Source organism: Apteryx mantelli, chromosome 1 (assembly GCF_036417845.1).
Source record: "Apteryx mantelli isolate bAptMan1 chromosome 1, bAptMan1.hap1, whole genome shotgun sequence".
Classification (NCBI taxonomy): domain Eukaryota; kingdom Metazoa; phylum Chordata; class Aves; order Apterygiformes; family Apterygidae; genus Apteryx; species Apteryx mantelli.
In genome coordinates, this window is record NC_089978.1 from 163526577 (window position 1) to 163551141 (window position 24565).

General features: G+C 43.9%; 1 protein-coding gene across 10 annotated transcripts in view; it reads right to left on the reverse strand.

Moving 5' to 3' along the window:
- Positions 1–24565, reverse strand: part of RBFOX2 (RNA binding fox-1 homolog 2) — a 210699-nt gene that overhangs the window by 22272 nt on the left and 163862 nt on the right. For 2 of the 10 annotated variants that reach the window (XM_067309213.1, XM_067309203.1), the window contains 3 exons: positions 17912–18000; positions 16895–16967; positions 13406–15740 (listed from right to left, as the gene is read on the reverse strand). The exons of 6 other annotated variants lie outside the window; for them this stretch is intronic. In XM_067309213.1, the coding sequence (XP_067165314.1) occupies positions 15686–15740; positions 16895–16967; positions 17912–18000 (217 nt within the window). In that variant the 3' untranslated portion in view covers positions 13406–15685. Of the gene's footprint in view, positions 1–9213; positions 9321–13404; positions 15741–16894; positions 16968–17911; positions 18001–24565 lie in introns of those variants that run through there. 2 more of the 10 variants (XM_067309223.1, XM_067309239.1) reach the window with 2 other exon arrangements.

Here is a 24565-nt window from a genome sequence, read left to right on the forward strand (position 1 = left end):
TGGCAATGAAAACTTGTACATTAAAGTCTCCTTGCAGAAATGTTCTTTAGACCATAAATATTAGTAAAGTCAACTTGAAACGAGAGGTACTAGTCCCATTTTTCAGATGGAAATGAAGAGCAAGGTGCACCAAGCAGGTATTTGGGAAGGAAGATGCTACGCACCTTCAGAGGCTCCAGGAGGATGGGGGGAGGTGGTGCCTGTGACCCTTTCAGAGTTCTCTTCAGTACTTCAGCGCTGAACCACCCAAGCCTCCAGCCACCTCCCCTCGCCCATCACTGAGTCAAACAGGGCCCTCCCTGCTATCCCATCCCTCAGGCTTGGGATGAAACCCCTGATACGTCCACAGAGTCCCTTCCTCCCACTTCCTCCAGAAATGCCCCATTGCCAGGTCACCCTCCCCAGTGAGTGGCAGAGCTGCCCTTCCCGACAGCACCCTGCCAGGCTCACCAACCAGACGACCTTCAGCTCTGTGGGATTATGATTCCTCTCGCTTGTGGGACACAGGGGACAAGACCTTCAAGGACAAACAAGTAATCATCACAACTGGGCTTGCATTATCATGCCCTGGAGCAGCATTAAACTAAATAGTCTGTGCATCCTTAGGTCAGCCCTTTTACTCTTTTCAGTATTAGGACCACACTGACAATCCTTTGGTACTCCAAATTTCCCACCCAGGGCCTTGATTTGCTTGCATAAAGCAGCTGTAACCAGGCCACCAGTTGGCCAGGTCTTAGCCTTGTTTCTGAGGTCTCAGGTTTGCTGTTCTTCACTGGTCATTGACTGTTGCAAGGCCAGAGAGTGGCAAAGCAACAAGGGGAATCCACAGTTCCCTCCCTCCCTGATATAACCATGGACTTTCCCAGTGATGCAGCACAGCTCTGGCTCTGAAAATAGCCCTCCTGCACATGGAGATCCAGGAGATCATCAGGATATCATAGACCCAGGTAGCTTACTGTAGTTTTAGGAGATAAGGGCTGATAACTCCAAGCTCTGGGACCTCCCCAAACCATTTTCACAGAAACACTAGGAAGAGAAAAGAGATGTAAAATGAAGGGGAATAATAACTTCTCCAGGTACAGGTATCCCAGAAACATCAAGGTCACGATTGTCCCTTTAGATAACACACAGCTCCCCAGTGCTCCGAGCACTGCTGAGTCCTATTGCCACTGCCAGGCAACCTGCACACAGCTGAATAAAAAGCAAGAAAGGAAAGTTTGTGTTCTGAGAGGCAGGCTAGACCTGGCTTTATTGGTCCTATTTTCTCCTTTTAATTTTATCCACATGAACAGACTATTAAACTACCAAAAAACCCTCCTGTTTTTATGCTTTTTCTACCTTGGATCATTCTATTTGCTCATGCCTCATCATTCCTTTTGATCATTCCTCTGGGCACACTCATGGAATGTAGTTTACCTGACTTCAACTATGAAAAGCACACTTTAAAAGTACTACTGTTTTTCCCAAAGCCAGCAGTGAAATCATGGCCGTAATGAGGCTGATAGAAATACTGCTGCTGGCTTAGGGCACGTTAGGACTTTGCCCCATGGGGATTGCCTAGCTGCCAGAGCATAGACGTGAAGTGTTTGAAAAGAATAACTCTTGCTCTGCAGCACTCCCTGAACATCCACAAACCAAAGAGCAAAATAGTTAGGGCAGCGTAACAGAGCTCAAAGCTAGGGATATGATTATACACAGTGCAGAAGAGAGACAATTCACCCATAGCCTGTTCTGCCTCCCCTGGTGACTTCCATCATATTTTGGGCACAGATGCTTAGACTCAGTGCTGATAAGTGATCTAGAAATACAGGACCCCAGGAAATCTGCATCGCTGCAGTTGCAGGGAGGGAAGGGAATGGATGCACGTGAGCATAAATCCAAGATTAGCAAAAACTCCAGGACTCACGCTAGGGAGGCAGTTTACTAGCAACTGGCTATTTTTCAAGATGTGTTGGCTGCAAGCCCGTGTGCACTGTGGACACATACTCCCTCAGCCAGGTAGCCTCAGCCACATGGTGCCTGCGAGGATGCTGCCATCCTGCTTGCTCAAACCATGGCGTAGAGGAGCAGAGGCACCATCTGCCTTCAGTCCCTCTCAGCCTTGACTATCTCTGGAAAAAGCACAAGGGGACACAAAGCAACACAAGGACACCAAAGAATCAAGTAACTTGTGTCCTGGAGGCCTGCTCTTCCCACAGACACACGCATCTAATCCCAGTGTGCATCTGCCCCACCTGCAAGCAGAGCTGGATGGACCTCACATGGATGGATCCAGCAACATGGTGGCTCTTGGCATTGCACTGTGGCTGCTCAGGACTTGCCCCAACCTGCCACGGCATTCATGCCATCAGCTGCTGGCCCCTGGCAGGGAGCAACTCAGAGGCAGAGCCAGCAGGGTGGAGAGAATTTGCTGAAACCTCTCCTGCAGCTGTTTTCTTTGTTAGGAGATAACAAAAAGCATGCAGGGAGGGATGCACAGCTAAGGTGCTTGTCACAGGACCTCATCATATTTGCCAACACATTTCACTTCTGGTGGCAAGGCTCTATGAAAATGGCCATCAGTTGCCTTTCTGGTAAGTAGGACATGGACACATGCATATCCTGCTCACCAGCAATGGGGGAGGCTCCAGAGTTCTCTTTTTTTTTTTCTTTTTTGTTAAAATGATGGATTTTTCATGCACGTGGTGGGAAGGGATTTGTCTTCTTCCAATAAGAGAAATTGAAGGAGGCTTGCTGCTCACCCCCAAACACATTTAAAATATTTGAAATACTTCCCCCACCTCAGTGAGAAAGAAGCATTTAAACATGTGGGCAAAGAATGAAAAATTATGAACAAAAATATTCTTATGCAATTTAAAACTCTGATGATTCATGCCTAGCTCCTTGCTAACAAACCCAACTACAATCTTTCTTCATGACCGTTCTACAGAGGCTTCTCACCTGTTGCTTCCCTGGACTTTCAACTATTTCTCAGTAGCCCCTAGTGAGGCTCCTACTCCAGTCTTGAAGGGTGGGTATTGGTGCTTAATTTTAGGCATCCAAATTAGAAATCATTGGACAGTGCTGCACACACAAAGGTCAAAGTCCATTAATAGCTCGAGCTTTTGTCAGGGGACAAAAGTCTACATTTAGCTTGGGCTGTGACATGGGGCAAAGCCCATAGCTGACAGTACAGAGTTAGGCTATGCCACAGAGACAAGGAACAAAGCCTAGGAACAAATGGTGTGAATTCATGGAGCAGAAGAATTCCTCATTTTTCCCCTTCCACCTGCAGTTGCTGTCTCCTCCTCTTTTGCTGCTTATCAAAAATGTTGCACTTCTGATGATTTTAATTAAACAAATAAACAAACGGATAAAAGTAATGATTTGCTGGTTCCATCCTGGTGTTTTATGGACAATGACACATGCAGGAATTTCATGTGATCCCACTCATCACTGAACCACTCCTGGAGGCAGATACATTCACACTGTTGGTAGGACACAATCTGCCCTGTGACCTGAGAAGGCAGTGTGATCCTCCTCCTCCAAACTGCAGACATTGTGGGAAAGCAGACATTCTTCCACCCTGGTTTCATGCTTGAAAATGGGGTCCTGCAAAGATGTAGTTAGAGGTGTCCTTCCTTTTATGCACTAGTTCAAACTGATCCCTTCCAATTACCCCATTTTTGCCTTTCTGTCAACTATCTACTTTTCAGGAAAGGGGAAGAAAAATATGGAAAGCAACTCTTTTTTGTTAAGTGGTGAGTCACCTCTGCTAAGAGAAAATCTCCACTGCTTACTACAACGGCATAGTGTAATATGTGGCTTACAAGTTACAGCAGGTTTTCTGCAGGTACTGGGATGCTCCAGCTGATACACCTACCTTAGGGGTTTACATGACCCTGTCCAGTGCCGAAAACACTGGGCTGCTGTTGGGATCCCTCCAGATGGTCACAGCTACCGGGATCTGAGTAGATCCAGCCAGATACAAGCAAGTACCATCCTGTCATGCACAGCCTTCCCCTGGAGCAAAATTTGGCCCCACGCTCCTTATTTCTAAGGGCATCATTTCTCAGTGAAATAGCGTGCAAAGAGGTCGAGGAGTGCCAAGCTTCAACCCAACTCAGAAAGGCCATAAAAGCTCCAGGCTCAGCTAGGAAAAGCAGAAGGCCTGAAATCCTGTTGCTGATGCAATTTATAATCTTCATTGTTGTTAAGATTTCCTTACAACCATCCCCTCCAAGCAGCTCCCTGACAGCACATGTCTGCAGATTCCCACTCCCTGAGATGCTTCTTACTGTGCAGTCTGAGAAATACTGGTGAAAGAGTCCTCAATCAGGGAGGCAGGTATAAATGGGCAAACAGAGCCCAGAGATCGGGGCTTAGAAGGGACCACCGGAGAAAACTTTCCTGGCTTTAAGTGCTCTTTTCCTGTCCAACTTTGTGTGAGGATGTTGCTTGCATGCCACAGTGAGAAAGTATTTCACCTGGTCCCACAATTCTCAGATAATGGCAGGAAACAACAACTTGCCATCATTAACGCAGATTTACAAAAAAGTCACTGCTACTTACTCATGTGGGTGTTGACAGGTCCTGACTCCTTATGCAAGGGGTATTTAATGTCACTAACGAGCCTGTGGGAATGGCGTGTTTTACTCATAACCCTGAAGTTAGTCCATGTATTTGCTCCTTTCAGATCAAACCTATTTAAAAGCTAATAGTTCTCTCAACAATAACAGGTCCTGGATCTTAATCAGAAACGAGTCGGCTCTGCAGGGCTAACAAGAAAAACCTTTGTCACTAGACTCAGCGACTGTCAGCGCCATTGCTTCAGGGATGACTTTTACCCAGTTTGACCCTGATGAGTATTTTAGACTCTTCCCTCCAGACCTCTGTGACTGCACCAGCTTTCAGCTGGTTTCACTGCCAGTCATGCTGTGGCATTAATGACGAGTGAGGACAGATCAGATCCACTCCCACACCACTAACAGAAACCCAGCCCACAAAGGAGAAATAAGAGTATTATTGTGGGTCACAGCCCTGGACCCAGCTCAGCCCTCACCCCCTAGGGCAAGTTAGCAAGTTTGGCAGCAACCAGCTTTTCCCCTGGCCCCTTTTATTAATATAAACTGAACTCTACATTCAGCCTCACTGAGATATAAGCATGGAGCTTCCTACCATCAACAGAAAGATTTGGGTAGGATCCCTCCAGGTTTTCCTTTTCCCTTTCTCACCCCATAAACCCTGGAGCCGTGCAGAAACACGGAGCCTGTCCATATTGCTCCAGGGTGAGCAGAAAACACTCCCCCAGCCCCAAGTGCTCAGGATACTTTGTCTCCAGCAGCTCTTCGCTGGGGGGAGACCTATCTCTGTGCTTAGAAAAAGCAGGACCTTGAGAACAGCCAGCAGCTGTCTCACCCACGTGAGCTGCACTTGGCCAATTCCAAGAGATATTTATGGAGAGCGAATTTTCTTTGTACAGAGGCAGCAGAATCAGAGTGCATTGGGGAAAAAATAAAAATAAAATAAAATAAAAAGCACCTATGTTTCTAATGCAAAGCCAGGGTTCCCAGCCTCCTGGTCTGTGAGGACAGGTGACATCTTTGTAAAATAAAGGAGAACTGCAGTGCCCTGCAACACGAGGGCTCCAGAAGAGTACAAAGGCTATTTCAATAAAAATGTAAACATGCAAGATCTGTTGTTGTTGAAGAGCTCCATGAAATCAGTGATTTCTGAGTGGAGTTTGGCTGAAGAGTGCTGGTGCTATAAAAAGCAAAGTGACTTTGTGCTTTGATACTTCCTCCTGACACACAAAAAGGTGATTTGTGATTCAAAAGATGAGGAATTTATCATCAAAAAGAGCTGGGACAGAGTTCAGTGTTTACACATGGAAGAACAAGACAGGCTCTGAGAGCAGATATATTTACACCCATCCATTAATAAAAGAAGCCAAGTCAACCATACCTTTGTGCTAAAGTTAGAGCACAGCACTCAGCATGTCCTTAAAAAGGCAAGAAAGTTTCTGCAAACTGGGACAGCTGCTCTCTGTGCCGGCTCTGCACATCTCCTCTCCCACATGTGCACAGACTCCCAGCATGAGTGTTTTGCACTAGAAAAGGAGCCAAACACTGCAAGATTTCTCCAAGCAAAAAGGCTGACTTCTAACTTCTGGTTATGGGATAATGGCCATTACACCTTAGGAGCCAAATGGTCCCTTCTCTGCCTCCAGAAATCAGCAGAAGCAATCTGCATGGTCCTGGAAGTAAAAGACCCTCCTCAGCCCAGTGCTTCAAATTCAGTGTCTTGTTTGGTTCTCCAGACCTTAGGGCTTGCATAGACCAGAAGCCTTCACCTTGATTAGGGAAAAAGAGATAAGGGCACACTAGTCCCAGCATATTTGGGCTAGTCGCACACATCAGGGTGGGGTTTGTGGGACTGTCTCTATTAGCCACCAGAAGGAAGACTACAAGCACCCAAATGTTATATTGCCGCTACAGGGTTGGTGCGACTCCAGTGTGAATTGAGAACACCCAGTAGACGATTCATCCTCCGTAAAGCTAGCAATAAGGCTAACCAGCATGAGTCACTGGAAGCTCCTAGATTAGAATTCAGCATTTAGAAGTACTTCAGTAATAATTTGCAGTAAACCCTTCAAACCACAGATAAGGCTGGAGCTGTCTGGCTTCAACTTCTAAACACCAGGGCTTGTTATAAGATTGCTGGATAGGAAAGCTCTAGAAAAGCCAGATCTTTGTTCCTGCATATGTATTTCTAGAAAACAGTTAATTAACTGTCTTTTTGATGAACCAGAGGAGCTCCTGTAGTCATTTCTCTGTTTCCCCTCTCTCCTGCCTCACACACACATGCACACACCCACAGGGCTCCAATCCTTGAGCCATTCTTGAAGCTCTTCTCTGAACCCACTCCCAATTCATCTTGAGGAGCCAGTACTGGACATGCTATGCCCAAAATGATCACACCAATAGATCTTCAGGCAAACCAATAACAACAGTAAAAATACATCTTGCCTGAATCAAAGTTAAATATATGATAGGTTTCCTTCTCCACACCCCCATGAAACAGAAACAAGTGGCAAACAACAGCCACTGAAGAGAAGGAAATGGAGGGCTGCAGGAAAGCATAAGAGGCCAAGAACCATCTGTCACCTCCCAGTGGGTGATTAAGCTGTTGGTACTCAAGAGCGCAATTCCCTTCCAATCTTGTGCTGAAAATGTTACATTTCTATGAATTTAAGCAACCTTTGAGCAGGACATGGGACTAGATAACTTCCACAGGTACCTTCCAACCCAAATTATTCTATTACTTTGTAGTTTTAGGCATAAAGACAGAAAGCAAGCATATACCCACAAACCCACCTTCCCTAACTAGTTGCTAAGCGCTCCCATCAGGATAAGTTGCTCAACTCAGTCCATAAGCCAGCATAGTCAATAGTAGGCCAGCCGCAAAAAACTAAGAATAGGTCAGTCTAGCCACTGGCCTAATGATCGGGGCTCCTTCCTTAGCATTAAGGGGATCAGGATCACATCCCCTGATTTAGCTTATCACTGACAGACTAAGACATAGCATTAGCAGTCACATTAGCCTTGCCCTTAAGCTCTTCTGCAAATTCAGCTTGAATTCATAAATAATTTCAATATGATTCAAATGACATTTTCCAGCAAATGCATCATTTACTGACTAAAACCCCATCATGCAGCTTGCCTAACATAGTTGCACAGCACAGGGATTTTTTGCTCAGCAATTGTGTTGGTACACCTACTGCTTGCATTAAGCCCCATTGCCTGGAGTTCATGTTCAGTTTGTTACCCAAATCCTTTTCAGAGCTACTTCCTGGCATGATATAGCTGTGTAGTCCATTGGGTACAGCCCTCAGTCTTTGCGGATGTTATCTACACATACTGAAATATGAACTGTGGCTTGCAATCAGCTATAATTGGCTCAAGTGACTTATCTTTATTATTTATCACTTTATTATTATTTACAGCTTATAGAAGGGAAATGCATTAAATCAGCAGCCTTCCTTTCACTAACTGACTGGCCATCTATTAAAAAATAACAACAGTACCAGCTTCCTTTGACAAGGTCTGCTTTTGATAAGCCCCTGTTGAGCAATGCAATAATATTACGATGCTTTTAAGGACTTATTAGCCAATTCCAGGATCAGACACTTTATTGCTTTGCCTTGAAATGAAGGTAGGCTGACAAATCCCTTTGCTTTATTTTCAAGTAAGCCGCCACATTACCTTTCTACTGGTGTAGGGGAATTTCATTTCAAGACCTCTCACGGCTTTACCAATCCAGAGATTAACCAGCTCTTCTACAACAATTATTCAGCCCTGATTTACAGACATCTAATTTTAGCAGTTACTGTTGAACATCCTCTCGAGTTATTGTTAGAATGAAATGAGTATCATCTGACAGGAACATATTGCAGCTCTTTTGTAAATACAGAGAAGGAATGCTTATGGAGTGTGTGCCTTCCTGCATCATTATCGAACAAGCCTACCATCTGAGGACAAACATTATCACATCCCTTTTGTGCCTGGTATCCTGCATTTTCAAAAACAATAAAAAATCCTGCACTGGTCTTAACTGTATTAGGCATATTTCGCTGTATGATTTTGCTCAATTATCAGCTTCCATAATTACTTGCAAATTGGCCACAGGGATTTATTTCTGTTATTTTTAGGATCATTTCCATGGAAAAGGCATCTGATTATATATAACATATATATTTATATGACATCTTTCACTGAGGATCTCAAAGCACATTGCAGAATATGAATGAGCTTCTGCTTGTCTTCAGAGATATTTCTTTTTTAGACAGGACAACAGGAACAGTGATAAAAAGACTTGTCCAAACTCCCAGAGGAAAATTATGCAGGACACAAACATCGACTTCCAGTTGCGTGTGTTAACTATTAAACCTGTGCTAACACAGACAGCAGGAGGTTAGCTACACAGGCATTACAGAAAACACCGATGATGCCATAGCTTGCAATGGTTGCCTCTCTTTCTACAGAGCAGGTTCAGATTGAGATTAGGCTTGGAGAAATACAGACTTCCTACTAAATACAAAACAAATGCATTTCCTTTTCTGCTCATAAACAGCAATAGGAAAGGATGGCAAAGAAAGGAGCAAAGGGTATGGAGAGCTCAGTGCATGAACAGGCAAGGCTGAGATTTTGCCAGCATGACTAGCCAGGGTTTCACCTTTTATCACCTAGAAGATCCTATCTCTGGGCTCATTCTTCAAAGCAGCTTCCCTTCTTTGCATTTTAACTGTCAGGGAGATGCACCAGTGAAATTCATGCAGAACACTGAAAAACAGACAACACACAGAAGAGGCAGCAGACTGGTGTTTCTCTCTTTTATTTAAAAACAGTGCTTCATTACCATTTGCAAAGGGTTAGGAAGGGTTTCCCCCCTTGCTTAGAGTTTATAAAAGCCAGCAACATGATCAATAATTTATACACATGGATAGTAATACAAAAAAAAAGGAATAAAAGCTAAAGATCTAACTACTCCGACCTTCACAATTCCAGCTACTTGATAATAATAGGAATAACCCAATGAATACTGTATGGTCTGAAAGCTACTATACAATATGATACTTAACAAGGGAGGGCGGGAAGTCAGAGGCTGTCACAAAGCCCTGGGATGCAGATACTGCTTCTCCAGAGTCAGCAAGGAAATGGGACCCTGGGCAAGCAGCTTGGGCATCCTAGGAAATGATCCAGGGGAAGGGAACACATCCTGAATGGGAGGCATCCTGTTCCCCGACGGTACCTGGCAACAGGAGGTGCTGGGGAGACCGCGTGAAGGGGCAAGTCCATCACTGCCTTTGGAGGTTCCGTGGCGTTTTAGCCTTGCACTGAAAATCTCCAAGTCTCAAGTAGATCAGCCTGTGAGGTCAGTAAATACTCCACCAGCTCCGTATCGCTCTACAGCCCTGGTTCTCATTTGCTATCAGCCCCAGGTTTTAGCTCCAGCTATTTACAAGCAGGATTTATCATATTAAAAAAAAAAAAAAAAAAAAAAAGGAGAAAAGAAAAATGAAAAAACCCCCAAACAAATCATATCCCCTGGGGTAAAAGAGGATTATTTCGTCACTTGGTAATGCAGCCAAAACAAGCTGCCAAAACTACAACACGCTCACACACACAAAATACTGTGAACAAAAAAAAAATAGAAAAACATGACCAAAACTGAGACTACTTATGTGGGAGGCCTGATTTCTGTAAGGAATTCACTCCTCAGGGAAGCAACAAATCCCTCCACCAATGGAGAATTGGGAATCTGGCAAGAAATTTATCAGCCACTTTAGGGGTGTGAGGGGGAAATCAATCCTAAGATTAACTGTCATTTTGCTGACTGCCAGACAAACAAATATTCGGGTGGACGGCTTTATACACCAGCAATCTCCTGGCAAAAATCAGACAAGATTTCTGGCTGATGTGTTCTTATTTTGCCACTGGTCAAGTGGTAGTGTGGGAAGCAGGCTTTAGCTGTCATTTCCTGCATAAGTTTGAATCAGCTGCAATCTGTTACTAAGAGAGGACGATTACTGCAAGTGATTTCAAACATCAGTAGAAAGTTGCCTTCCAGGGTTAGCGCTGGCAACTGAGACAGGAATTAGACATCTGAAGTCCAGTTTAGTCTGTGATCTACGTATGCACTGCAAAGGGATGGGGGCTATACTGTGAACTCCTGGCTAGAGGAAAGCGTACCAGGGAGGAACCCCAGAGCCTGCTTGAAAAGTGCCCCATTTCACACTGGCTATCAGATTCCTGCTTGCCTTGTTGACTGGAGTTTTCATTGCAGAAGAGAAGTTTATGGGGGTTGCAGGGAGGGAAGGGCAATCAGTAAGGTGGGGGTGGAGGGAAGGGGCTTTTCAGACATTAACATCACCAAAAATAGTGTTTTATGCAACAAAGAATCAAGTCTCACTGGTGTATACTACAAAATGTTTGACATTTTCCAAGAGCATGACAAAATAAAAACACAAAGTTTACATTGGATGTTCACTTGTTCACTAGGTTGGGTTTTTTCCCCTCCTATTTTAAAACAGTGCAAACAGGTAACACACTTTAAAAATCACCCCTCTGCACCAAGGACAGCATTCCCCCGACCCTGCCAGACTAGAGGGTCTCAAACAGCAGGCTTTTTGCCCAGCTGCCTGCGTGGTTTCCCTTTGGAGCTAGACTCAGCAAAAGCGCTCCCCAGAGCTGGGTTTTTTGTTGTTTTTTTCTCCCCCTTTATTGAATTTTTAAGAGCTCCCCAAACCTGTTCTCCACTTGTCTCCTCCTTAGGGGCTGGGATGGGAACATACAGATAGGGAGGGGATGGGGAAAAATGTGGATAGGAACTGTGAGGCTCTGCACTGTATTCCCCGCTTCTGAAGCTGAAATTCAAACCGTGGCGGCCAGCATCTCTTTTCAGAATGAAAAAGATGGGCTATGAAACAGTGTTATTAACCATTTCACAACTAGCACTTGAGACACTATTCATACAACCATCTTTAACTCTTGTGGTGCACTTCACATTCAAAGACCTCAAAGTGGGTGACAAAAGGGGATAAATTACCTTCACTTTCTGGACAGGGAAGTGAGGTCTAGAGAAGTGAAATGACTGCTTCAAGATCATCCTTGAGGATAACTGACAGAGTCCAGAACAAAACATAGGCATCCAGCTCCTGAGCTAGAGCTCCTTCTCACTGGGCAATTCTGCTGTCTCTCAGGCATTAATACAGCCAAGCCATAACTATTTTAAAACATGGCTTTGCCTACCTGAACTCTTTATTACACAGGATCCACATAACTGCTTAACCTGGGAACAGCTGGCTATAAGAGGTTGATACTAAGCTCCCTGTTGCCTCCAGGTCCAGTCAAAGCTTTTCTTAGAAAAGCTATCCCAATTACAAGAGTGCAGCTTCTCTAACGTGGGGACAGTTACAGCAGTATATAAATGTGCTGGGTACCAACAGAACTTATTCCTAGTGGAAATTATGTCATACCAGTAGAAGTCATCTTTATACCAGCACAACTGTACCCACAAAGAAAGACAGACCAGCATATTTAAAAAAATTAGGTATTCAATCCAAAATTATATCAGTAAAATATCGTGTGCTGGTCAGACCTATTGTAAGACAGTGCAAACAGCAACACTTAAAGAAATATCTTTTCCTCTACATAAAGAGGAATTCCTGGATACTATCAGACTAGAAGGTCACAAACAGCAAGCTATTTGCCAAATTGCCTGCACAGTTTCCCTTTGAAAGCCAAGCCCTGGTTTGTGAGGGACTCTTGACCACTGACCCATCTCAGGGACAAGCACTAGCTGCTGTCAGTCAAATAAACCAGGGCCCAGTTCAATTCATTAAGTGTAATTTATTTTGCATAGGGAGATATAGGCTTTGTCCTCACTTCTTCAAAGGATAGATATACCCGAGGCTTGGCTACTCTGAATGGATCTCGAGCCAGTTCACTAAATATCTGAGTGGAATCAGAGCTCTTGTTTGCCAAGCGGGAAGAAAAGCTGCAGAGCTCCCCCGCCATGGCACAAAATTCACTTGAGAAACCTTGCTGCAAAATTCCAGCTGGTGTAAAAGTTTTTAGGAGGTCTTGCATTCCGGAAACCTGGAATTAGCATGCTACCTCCGGCACCCAGTGGTGCAAACAGCCCAGCTTCCCTTAAGCAAATCACTGCTGAGAACAGGAAGAAGGGATATCAGAGAGCTCACTCAGCAGGGGTCTTGCAGCATTAACTACAGAGTCGAGACACCAGCTGGTTAGTGCACTGGATAAGCCTGGCAGGGAGTGACAGCGATCAGAGCAGGCCAGGCTCTGATACCAGAGGAATCAGGCTGGATGGTCTGGAGCAGGTATTACTCAGAGATCATACAGCAGGGGACTAAGGTCTCAAAGACCGAGTGCTTCTCAGACTCCCCATACTCAGGTGGGCTGAAACTGCCATGCATAGACACTGCTCAGAAGCAGAAATGGGGCTGGCCTCCCTACTCCCAGGGGCAAAGGTGGGGGGAACTGCAGGCTGCACTGCCAGGGTACAGGAGGGCACTCAGGGAGAGAGCCCAGCTTTTTGGGAGCTGCAGTCAGAACCAGCTGAACTGAAATGTAGGAAAGGGGCAGAGGGGCAATTGGCTGCCACTGCAGGGCTCTGCAAACTGTTCCTCACTCTCTCAGCCTGCAGATCCCCTGCATGAGTAATTCCTCCTCCTCTTCCCTGAGGACAAGGGAAGAGATGGCCTCACTTTCAGCCCCTCCACCCCAGGTGTGGGTAGCACAAGTCCAGTATAGGCTTTTGCTGCATCTCAGCTCCAGAAGTCTCCTAGCTGCCCTGCGGTGGAAATGGCTCTCCTTGAATATGACTATTTCTACCACAAATCCTCCCTCCCCTCCCCCAACTTCAAAAGTAAAAGCCCCCAAATGCCCCAATCCCCCTCATTTCCTAGATTTTGTGAAAGCCCCAACATCCTGCTCCCCCTCCCAGTTTTCAATCTAACTAAAATATTTATATACAAACAACAAAAAAATTGTCATAAAAGCAACAAACCAAACTTTGGCTTGGAAAAAAAATTAAAACCAAAAATAAAACCAGAAAAAAAAAAAGGTGGCCAACAGGCTGGCAGTTTGGTGTTCCCTTGTTCTAGCTATTCCTCCAGAGAACAATAGCTTCAGGGTCTCTAGCTTAACTAATGGCTTCCCCATCCTTCCCATTTGAGGTGCCTCCTCTCAGTTGGGCACCGAGAGGTTATGAGGCTAGCTGTATCATTGGGGAAGAGCAAAAAATGCATGGTTGTGCGTGGCTGGGCCAGGGCACCTCCCCAAGAGTTCTTCCTGTTGACATTGATTAGTGTTAAATGCAGGAAGTTTCCTATTCTGGTATCAGCCTTTGATGGCAAAGTAGGCATACAGCAGGAGTTGGAAAGGCTCCACCAACAAACCCCAAACAGCCCTTCTGTGGGTGAAAAGCTCACCCCAGTACCAATCAAGAGAGTCAAGACAGCTTAATGAAGTTGCGCTTCTCTGTTTCTCTAACACAGGGTTAAGAGACAGCTTAAGAGCACCTGGCTCTAATGACCAGGGTTGCTAGGAGCACTGTAACAGCCAGCAGCTGAACAGGAGGTCTGGAGAGCTGCAACTCCCTACCACAGTAGTACTCACACAGCAATCTAAAAAGGCCAGCTTTGCAAAACAGCCAAGTCACTGTTCATGAGAGCAGAAGGGAGATGGTCTTGGGAGTTGTGGAGCCCTCGTAAATAGTCTCTCTGCTTCAAAATATTGTAATATGTAGTGTCAAATATGGACCCAGCAGTCCAGGTGCATATCTTTTCTGGATACTGAAAGGCTAGGCAAAATGGACCCAGGGGCTCCAAGATGACTATGTAAGGGTCTTAAATAGCTTGTGGTGGGAAATTCCTATGAATTCATAGCTTTTACATACTGCTTTTGCCTCCTCCCAAACTCCTGAGCTAAACAAAACTACTTCAGGATCATGTTTGGATACAAAAGATCCTCTTCCCCCACATAAACCAATGTGTTTGCCCCTCAGCAGCTTATATATGACCTTTCTCTCACTCATACTATCTGAAAAAGATTATTTGCAGCAGTGTCTAAGCAGATCAGGATGAACAGGAGGAGAAACCCTGCATTCTGGACCTCAGAGTGCCTGAGCATGGCACTGACACATGGCTCCTCAGCTAGTTTTCTTCCTCATCAAGGCTGTACACGCTTCACCTCTGCAATTTTAACCACTTGCTGTCCGCAACAGAAGTACTCTGCGTGATGATGCATTACATCTCATTACATCTGTCACTCCTCAAGGAAAGAAGGGAAGGAAAGGGACAGCAAGGGAGAAAGATCTTGAAAATGAGGAAGTTAAACTAACATAATTACAACCACCAGCAATGGACAACAATCAGCTAGAGTAAGTTGTGTGGGTGGGGGGGAAGTTCATCAAAAATTCATTTCAAAGTCTTGTCCCCTATACAGCAGATAACAGCCAAAGTCTTTGGACAGGTTGAGGGAATCTTCTCTTGCCAAGCCTAAAATCCTGACACTGTCCCAAACCTGTGTATGTCAGATGGTGATAAAAAACAAGGAAAGTCTCTGCATTCCCCTTTTCCAAATGCAAAATGACTATTTTGAACTATTTCCCACCAGCATTTAGGTCCCAGCCACAACCAAAGAGTGCTTCCTTCTGCAGACCAGAAACACAGCAGGTGGAGACTTCTCCCTCATGTCCTCCTGTCTCACAGGCACCAAGCACCAGACCCAGGGAAGTAACTCTGTCTGTGTGTTCCTGATTAATTGCATGATATCTGTTTCTAACAGCATTCCTTATCACTAATCGCCTTTTCCGTGATTGGTAGGATAAGCTATGCACCAACATATAGACACGGAAATGCATTATTTTTACCACAGTTAAAAAAAAACAAAAAAAACAAAAAAAAAACAAAAAAATGCACAATCTTTGGAACAAAAGAATTAAAGGCAGAAATTTAAAGGAAAAAATACATATTCAAAGAACATAGTGAGGTATAAAAAAGTATTTTCTCTTTTGTTTTTTGTTTTTCCTCCTCATCTTGCTATAGAGTTCCTCTACTAGTAAATATTGCAATAGCCAGGCCTCATGAACTGGGGGGGCTGTCCCACTTGCAAGGGGCTCACGTCACTTCAGTAGGGGGCAAATCGGCTGTAGCCACCTCGGTATAAACTCGCCTGTAGAAATTAAACAAGAAAAGAAGTAGTTGTTAGGAAGTGAACCAGGAAGAAACATTCAGGACAGTGCCCGAATGCTCGCAGAAGGACTGAGGGATGTGTCCTGGCACTGACTCACTGCCATCAGCATCTCTAAGAAGCAACAGAGCAAAGATTTTTGCCTGTAAAACCAAAGACATGGCTCAGGACATGCTCACAGCCAGCCACCTGGGGGTGAAGTTTGGCGAGTCCCAGTCAAAAGGATACCAGAGATGATATTCATTAATCCAAACATCTGAGCCAGTTGTCTAGTCTGCCTTTATTAGACAGCAGAGACTGGCATGTCTAGGATGTTCTTCACCTCACCCTAAGGTAGAGGTCTAAAATAGACATGATGACCTGGTATCCTAGTAATACCTGGTTTTGCTGCATTGACCTTAAAGGGAATCCACATGATGAGCTGAGACTCAGAGATTCTACATTGCAGACATCTATATTTAGGCGTCTTTTTCGTTGAACATATTTGCATTCCAGTCTTTGTAGCAACAGAGGTATTGCATCAGCTAGAAGCAGATGGGCAAGCATGTGTTTTCAGCAAGCTACTCCACTCCCCTCTGATGCCAACATACTTCAGTCCTGCCCTTGTGTAACTACTACTGGAAGGCAGGATACCGCATCCTTCCACTATTGGAAGAAGGAACCAAGTAGAGCAGCATTGCTGCAAGATGTCATGAAAACAACTTATTCCTTAACTTCCAAGAATTAGTTTCTCAACATGCAACAGAGTCTTTAAAGTTAATGAAAATGGCAACAGAGGATGTCCTGCATCTCCAACCATTGCTGATTCTTGCTATAACCATCTCCTTGATACAGCTATACTGATTCACCACAACATTCTGGCTCCTGACACTTCCTGTCATCCTTCTCCCAGCTCCTTTGCAGCAGGATACACCAAGGCCAAGTGATAACTGGTCTCCTACAGCCTGGCTCCTTTCCTAGTGTGCATAGACACAGACATAAATGCTGAGCAACTGGGTACCCAGCACTAGAGCTAAGGACCTCCTCCCTAAAGAAAAAAGTATTTGTGGATGAAGTTTCAGCACCTGATATGTAGTGAGCAGCTGTTCCCCATGCTGAGAATGAGAAACAGCAACGAAAAAGAAAATCCCACTTACCACAGCGCCAACTCCGTAGCTAGCGGCAGGGGCAAGGGCATGGTAAGGATCTGCTGTGTACACCCTGCCATAACTGAAGAGGGGGAGAAAAGATAAAGAAAAAAAAAAGAAAAAAGAAAGTCACTTCAGAGGGGCAGAGAAGCAGCTGTTTGACCACAGGAAATGGGAGAAGCAGCATGCCCTTCTACACACATGTATGCATACATACACACACATGCATTCAGACAGCCCCTCTAAAAAGATAATCTATGGGCATACTGCCATGCATGAGACAGAGAATAGCCTGCAAGGAGGAACATTGCAGAAGCCATGATCTCAACCTGTAGGAAAGAGGCTGGCACTTTTGACATGATACTTAGTGCATCCCTTACCTTGAGTGAAGCAATTTGGAAGAGTGACTGCTGGTGTTAGCGCTACTGGCACGGTAACAGCTGCTAAATGGAAAGCAGTGAGGGATTCTCCAGAATGAGAAGGGAGTATAAACTTTAATGCTCTCACATGTGCTAGGATTAAAACGTGGGCTCACTGCACAGGAGACGAAAAATCTTAAGGCAAGCACTCTGATGATGATAATCCTTTGCATTTATACAGAGTTAAAGCATCTTGAAGTACTACATGAGCTGAGCAATTTTCACTTCACAGATGGGGAGAAAAATGCACCCAGTCATTAAATGACCTGCCCAGAGTCACAGACCAAGGAGCTGGCAATGCAAACCATGTCTCTTGGCTCTGAGGCCATAACCCCACTGCCTCCTTTGGGTAAAGAATCACAAGGGTAAGGAAGAGACCAGGATTTGTGCCAGCTCACATATACCCAAGGCTAATACTACCCAGGAGCAGAGAGACAAATCGTGCATTCAAGTCTTTCCATGTTGGGTTGTGCATGCATGCGTGCACATGCGAGTGCAAGTAAGACAAAGAAACAGGGAAAGAAGAAGTAGTATTGTAATGGATCAATGCTCCTTGAATCCCTGAGCACAGCAAGCTAGTCCCCATGGGCACCTCCCCCTTACATACCCATCGCTGTAAGCTGCTGCAGCGGCTGCAGCGGCCGTGGCTGCTGTTGCAGTAGCAGGCTGTGCATATCTGTAGGCTGCATATCCACCCTGCAGGAGAGAAGAGAACTGACTTTACAGATACCTGCCCACCCACACAGAGAAAAAAAACAACAACAAAAAAAAACCTCACACACATCACAAGGAGAGGAAATGTTTCAAACTGCATCAGCTCCCATGTCACATCTATCACAAGCACTGCCCATTAACCCATGTATCTTCCATTGCTCTGAAGGGCTAGGGAGCCTCTCCCATTACCCTGTTTAGCAGAAGTAGTGAACTGAAGCAAGCCTGAGCATGGTTACGCTCCTGTAGGAAATTAAATTTGGCATGGAGGAAGAGAAAAACAGAAGAAAGCTGAAATCTTGTATCTAACATCATTTCTATGCCCCCTTCCTCTTATGCTGCAGAAATGAGAGGTGGGCACTTTTTCTGTCAAGTGTATATTTTAGAAAGGGAATCATTCAGAGAAACTCCTGCTTTTCTTTCTTTCTCTCTCTCTCTCTCTTTTTTTTTTTTAAGCCTGGGAGACCCAAAAGGCTGGAATTTCATTTGGCCCAGATACATAAAAGTATCAATAGCTAGAGAAGCCCAAAGTGATAAGGAAAAGGTGGTCAGAGAAGACAATCTCTGGTGGTCTCAGAGCTGCCAACAAGCAAAGTGACAGCAATACCAAACAGAATGTTCTCCCCTTCTTCCAGATAAGAAGGAAACAGGTTGGGGGAAATTAGGTCACAGCAGTCGGTATCACTGCTGCATTTGTACCCATGCTACATCTGTATGAATAAAGGAAACACTTAAAATATGTTCACACTGATAAAAGGCAGTTACTAAAAACATAGCTACAGCTGTGTTGGCAAAATGTGAATCCTGACCCAAAGGAAGACTTGCGAGTGTCCTACTGGAATTCCCACAAACAGCTCTGGGACAGATGAATACCTGGTTCAAACACACAGCTTTGTACACCTCGCAATAATGAAAGACAGAGGCCTGCCCCCTCTCAGAATAGGGGCAAAGGCTGTGTGGCAGTCAGGAAAGAGAGCTTTGAAGTAGAGGTTAGATTTTTTTTTTTTTTTTTTTTAAACTCTGTGACTCTAAACACTTTCTGTTAACTCTACAGAAGGTGGGGGAAATGGTAAATGAACCATGGCTTTAATTTGCCAGAATCACCCAGGGCCATAAACAACATCAGAAAACTCCATATTGCTTCTGGCTTTTTTTTTTTTTTTTTTTTTTTTTGACATTTTAGCACTTGAAAGACCAGAAGGCAAACTTACACTCTTCACTTCCAGAATCAGCTCAGAATAACTCTATACTTCTTGTCTATAGGTACACAGAACCAAAAGATCTAAGAATACAAGACTGGGTCTACTACAGGACTCCATGTCTATTTAGCAGTGCTCAGTTTTGGACCAGTTAGATTTTAAAATAGAAGGAATGGCTTTAACTTCATTTTGACTGCCTTGGTGGAACCCATCCTCATGAAGGGTAACACACTACTGAAAGCGCCTGATGATGAAGTCCTGCTCTGGAGTAGAGGAACCTACAGAACTTTCAATCTTCTAGTTATCGAAAGAGAGAGTAACACAAATCTTCATCTCTGAAACATCACCACACTGCCTGAAAGAGATGTTGCACCAGAGTTTTGTCCCTCCTATTCTTACCTAGCTTCAATCCCTGCATTTCAGACCAATGGTTTGGGAGGGTTTAGTTTGTTTTTAGTATGATATCATCATGCCACAATTACCGCCACCTCCAAAACATGACAGAGAGAAGATGAACAAGATGCAACCTTAATTCAAATCAAACTCTTCATCAGCAAATTCAAACAAAACTTCATACCAATGCTGTTGCAGTTCTTCCTTAAGTTTTTAAGCTTCCCAAAGTCTTGATGTGGTCTATCACTTGGGCATGAAATAAATACATTTTGCACCTGGCACTATCCTATGCAGGGCAGACTGCTTTATCACATGCCCAGATTCCCACTCTGCCTCACTCTTATCAGCCACATTTGAGATCAAAGCCATATTAAATGCGACTGACATATACTCTAAACATGACAGCAAGATGCAGTTTGAAACCAGAAAGGGTTATCATGTAATTTTCTTTTAACTTATGTTTCTTGTAAAGGAAAATAAAAAAAAAAAAGAAAAGAAAAGAAGGGTTGGAATCAGGTGTGGGAAGGGGAATGGCGTAACATTTATTAATCAAAATTAAAAACTAAGCATGCTGACATCTGGAGCTAGAACAACCAGCAAAGTCACCACGTTCAGACTCATATTGGCTAGTTCTATCCATCCCAGCATTCTCTTGGGACAGCAGTTCGCCCTAGGCTCTACCACAAGCTCAGTGAAGTACACAGCCTCAAGTACTAGAGCGTGCAGCCACAACAACCTGCTATTACGGAAACAGTCAGTCACCACTGGAGTTAACATTCCAACCTTAATGATCCCCACAGCCTCCCTCCCTCACCCCCCAAAATGGCTCCCACCCTAACCCTGTCCCACACCACAATGTTAATAATTATAACAAGCAATAACCCATCTGTTATATCAGAGAAGGGAACAGAGACTCCACTGAGAGATTTAGAGCGGGATGTTAACATTTCTTCAGTCAACTGCACAACAAACAAAAACAGGAGAAATAATTCATTGGAGAAATGAAGTTAAGAAATAGCTGACATCTGTATTGCTTTTTACCATGCACTGATGCAAAATTGAAACTACTGTTGACTTAAAAAAATGTCACAGGATATAGGTACACACACACAGGCAGACCCGCTCAGTCCAAAGCAGTCTGCAAATTCTACTTGTGTGCACTTTAAATAAAATCAAAAATAGGGATTATAATGGCCATGGTACTTTCCTGTCATAGGAGCAATGAGTGTGGACAGCTTGGGGAATTCTGACAGAGGGATGTATTTAGCACGACCAACAGGTCCAAATACACCAAAACAGGGTGAAGGAGAGAGAAGGAAAGTTGCAACTATTACTCCTTTTTTTTTTTTTTTTGGTCATAAATGCTTTCAGCAAGCTCTGGGAACCATACAGAGCAAAGGTGATGCTGTGCTGATTGCCTTACCCAGCAGACGCTCCTGTTCTCCATAACCCAGGACCCACATATAATTTCATCAATGCATCTAAAACCCTACTCAGCTTGTCCAATGCACCAGTATTTCCTCCTGCTATTCTTGTTCACACACAACTATCTGGAATGCAAAGCTCACCCACTACCTCAGCTACAAGGCCCTATCACCCCTAGTGACTTCTGATGCCACTCACTTCAGGTACTGTAGGAAATATAACTGTATCAGAGTAGAGCATCTTCAAATAAACATGAGCATTCATGTTTCCCAATAAAAGAAAACAAAAAAAAACAACAAAAAAAAGCCCTTGTTAGCTGCACCACACTCCTCCAGTGCTACAGCCAGACTGCAACAGAAGACACCATCGAGTGGCATAGTCCCTGAAACCCAGGAAAGCCATGCAAACTCCCACTCCATTTAAGTGAAGGGATTCCACAGTGACAGGTTTACCCATCTAAGTTCAGTTTTTAAAATTTTTAGCTTTGCCTCAGAAGAAATGAGCGTGTCTGAGCTTCTTGTGAAGATGTTATATCAGAGACACCTCTATCAATGAGACAGTTCAAACACTGCCTTGAGGAGGAAATAGGGAAACTAAGGAAAAGGCTAATGAATTTTTACCAGGCAATAATAAGCAATCAAAATGACTGCCTAAATCAAGATCAGTTCTCTCCAGTACAGTCTTTTGGATTGTTTGGGGAGAAAATGAGATGAATACAGCACTAAATGCTGCTTATTTTAATTCTATTTCTCTTGATACATTGCCATTATTGTCAGGGCTGTGTTGAGCCCCTTTTCCCGTGTTAATGTCTAGAGAGGCTAAGAGGCTGAACCTACAGATCTTGTTTGCCAAACAACTGGATTTGCTCAGGTGTTCACAAAACCCCAAATTTCAAATTACTCTTCTGTGATGTTATCCTTGGCTCAGCAACAGAAGGAGGCAACAAAATACATTTTTAATTCCTTCTTTAACATTAAAGGCTAAAGAATGTTTTGTTAATGTTTTTCAATATTGTGTTATTTCAGGAAGAATAGGACAAACATGGCAAAACAACATATATGGGAAGCTGCAATCCCAACTAAAGCAGCATTCCAATTACTGGAGATGTTAACATAGAAAAATGAGCACTTTAAGACTATGCAGTTCAGCTCAAAGTAAGTCCATCTTCTCTTCCACTCTTCAGGTCCATATTAGGTGATCAATCCAATGAGAACATGAAGAAATCCAAAACTACATCTCACTATTTCAGTGTATCCTACAGTCATAAGCCTCCCTTTTCTTCTTTCCTTGCTGCCTTAGGCACACAAAGTGTGTTGCTGGTGTTTTTTACTTGGAAGAGCTTTTATCCCACTAGGACACAGGCATTTCCATGCCCTTGGAAAAATGTATAATTCCTAGTACTAGTTATATACTTTTGGCTGCCTGATAGATTTAGGCAGGGATCCCAATTTTAGGATTGTTTATTTATCAGACCTAGAATGTGTCTTTTCCACCCCAAAACTGCCCTATAACATAAGTTTAGAAGCAGAAAGGGCTAGAACTGTTTCCAATATTTCTGTATTAGAAGGGTGGCATACGTGCACCAGGAATGAGCATGAATGAATTAAAAGAGGTGACAGGACAACAGTGTCCATTGCAGCAGGTGCTTCTACATGGTAATGGGACAAGCATGACCTTGTTAACCCTTCCATTGAATTTTTTTTGTTTTGTTTTATTTTTTTAAATGAAATGCCACTCGGTGTGAAATCTGGACGCATGTCACCCTGCCACAGCAGGGGCTTTGATCACACATGAGTCTGCACTACCCTAAAAAAGCCTCTGTTCCCATCTCTAATGTGGTGCTGGAATGGTTAGTATAATTCAGTTTTTTCCACTGCAATCCACAATCTGATTGGTTGGCAGGTCACACTGGCACTCCTACCTGAGGTATTTTAGCGCTAATGATTGGTTCCTGTAAGACTATTCTATAACAGAACACAGGAAGAGCAGTTCAAAAAAACACAGCTGTGGAAAGAAACAATCATACAAACAGCCCACGGTGGGGCTCACCAGCCTTTTCTTTCCAGTGGATGCAAGCACGCTTTTCACAGGCAGGAGTGGTCTTCGCACAGGTGGCTTTTACCCCAGATTGACCCCATTGTAGGAGAAAGATAACCTTCTTACGATGCAAAATGGAACTGTAATCTCCCAAAGCCCTCTGCATCCTGGGGCAGGTTGTTTTATAAATTCAGGTATCTTGCCAGAGTGGAATGCATCCAACAAGAGATGGAATGCCTTTTTCATAGAAGAAATAGCTAGCAGGATGGTTGCCCCAGGAAAGAAAAAAGGAGTGAGGAAGAGGAGGAGGAAGAGGAAAATGAGAAATCAGTGTATAATACTTCTGTGGAAAAAGCAGCCCAAACTTGGGACACTTCCCTTTCAACCTGCCTACCACTAACTACACCCTGCCAGCTCAGGGTCCTTTTTAGCCTTTCCTCAACACAATCCCACTGACTCAGAAGAACTAAGGGAACCTCAGTTTAACTTTCCCCCTAACCACACCACAGGTAGAAATATCATAGCTGAAGAATCCTTTGCCATCACTTCTATACTCTGAACAATCCTTTTGCAGCAATCAGTTGAATGTAAGCACTACAGTGAACACCACAAATCAGTGGAGTATAGGGCAGCTGCACTCATTCAAATTGTTTGGAAAGTTAACTTCATGTAGGATTGAAATTACTTTTTTCTGAGCTATATTTGAGATCTCTGGGCAACAATAATATAGCAAAAAGCACATCTCATCTACCTTGAGGAAGGCCCTATTCTGTAGTCCTGCTTTTTCACGATGAGACCCGAACCACAGAAAGCAAAGTGTTCAGAAGTTCATCTAATGGTTCTAGCCTGATTTTGGGCCTTGGTTTCATTATAAACAATGCTACTGCAGTGCAGTTAAAAGTGACTATGGGGATTTCTTCATTACTGAAGCTTCTGTCCTTAAAACATGTTAAATAAGCCTCTCCCCTCCATGAGCAGTGGAAGCTCTGAAGGAGTTTTCTGAAAATAAATAGGGAATAACCCTGGCCAATCTTCCCTTTCAACAAGATAGCCTCTTACATGCCATACTCGCAGAGAAGAGACACTAAGTGTAAGGCATTGCCCATTTGCTTGTTCACTTGCTGTAGCAAACTCAGTGGTCTGTAATGACTAACGTTTTAGGAGTGAGGCAAGAAAACCCAGAACTCTTTAGTAGTCCTTGACCAAGTTTTATAAAGGAGCACTTGACCAGGCATATCAATTTTTAGAGGAATGAGCACACAATAGTATATGTAAGAATGAAGAAATGCACCCAGTATCTCTATGTTTAGAGAGTATGCTTTCCAACCACTGTAACTGGGTTGGGAAAAGTGTCTTTACAAGACCTGATTCTTCACATAGAGTTAGTTTTTGCATTTCTATGACCTATCCATTATCTGGAATCTAACCCCCAGGGTCCTCTTTCTAAATATCAGAAGTACCATCTTTAAAACAGTGTGGACATGAAATCCATGCTG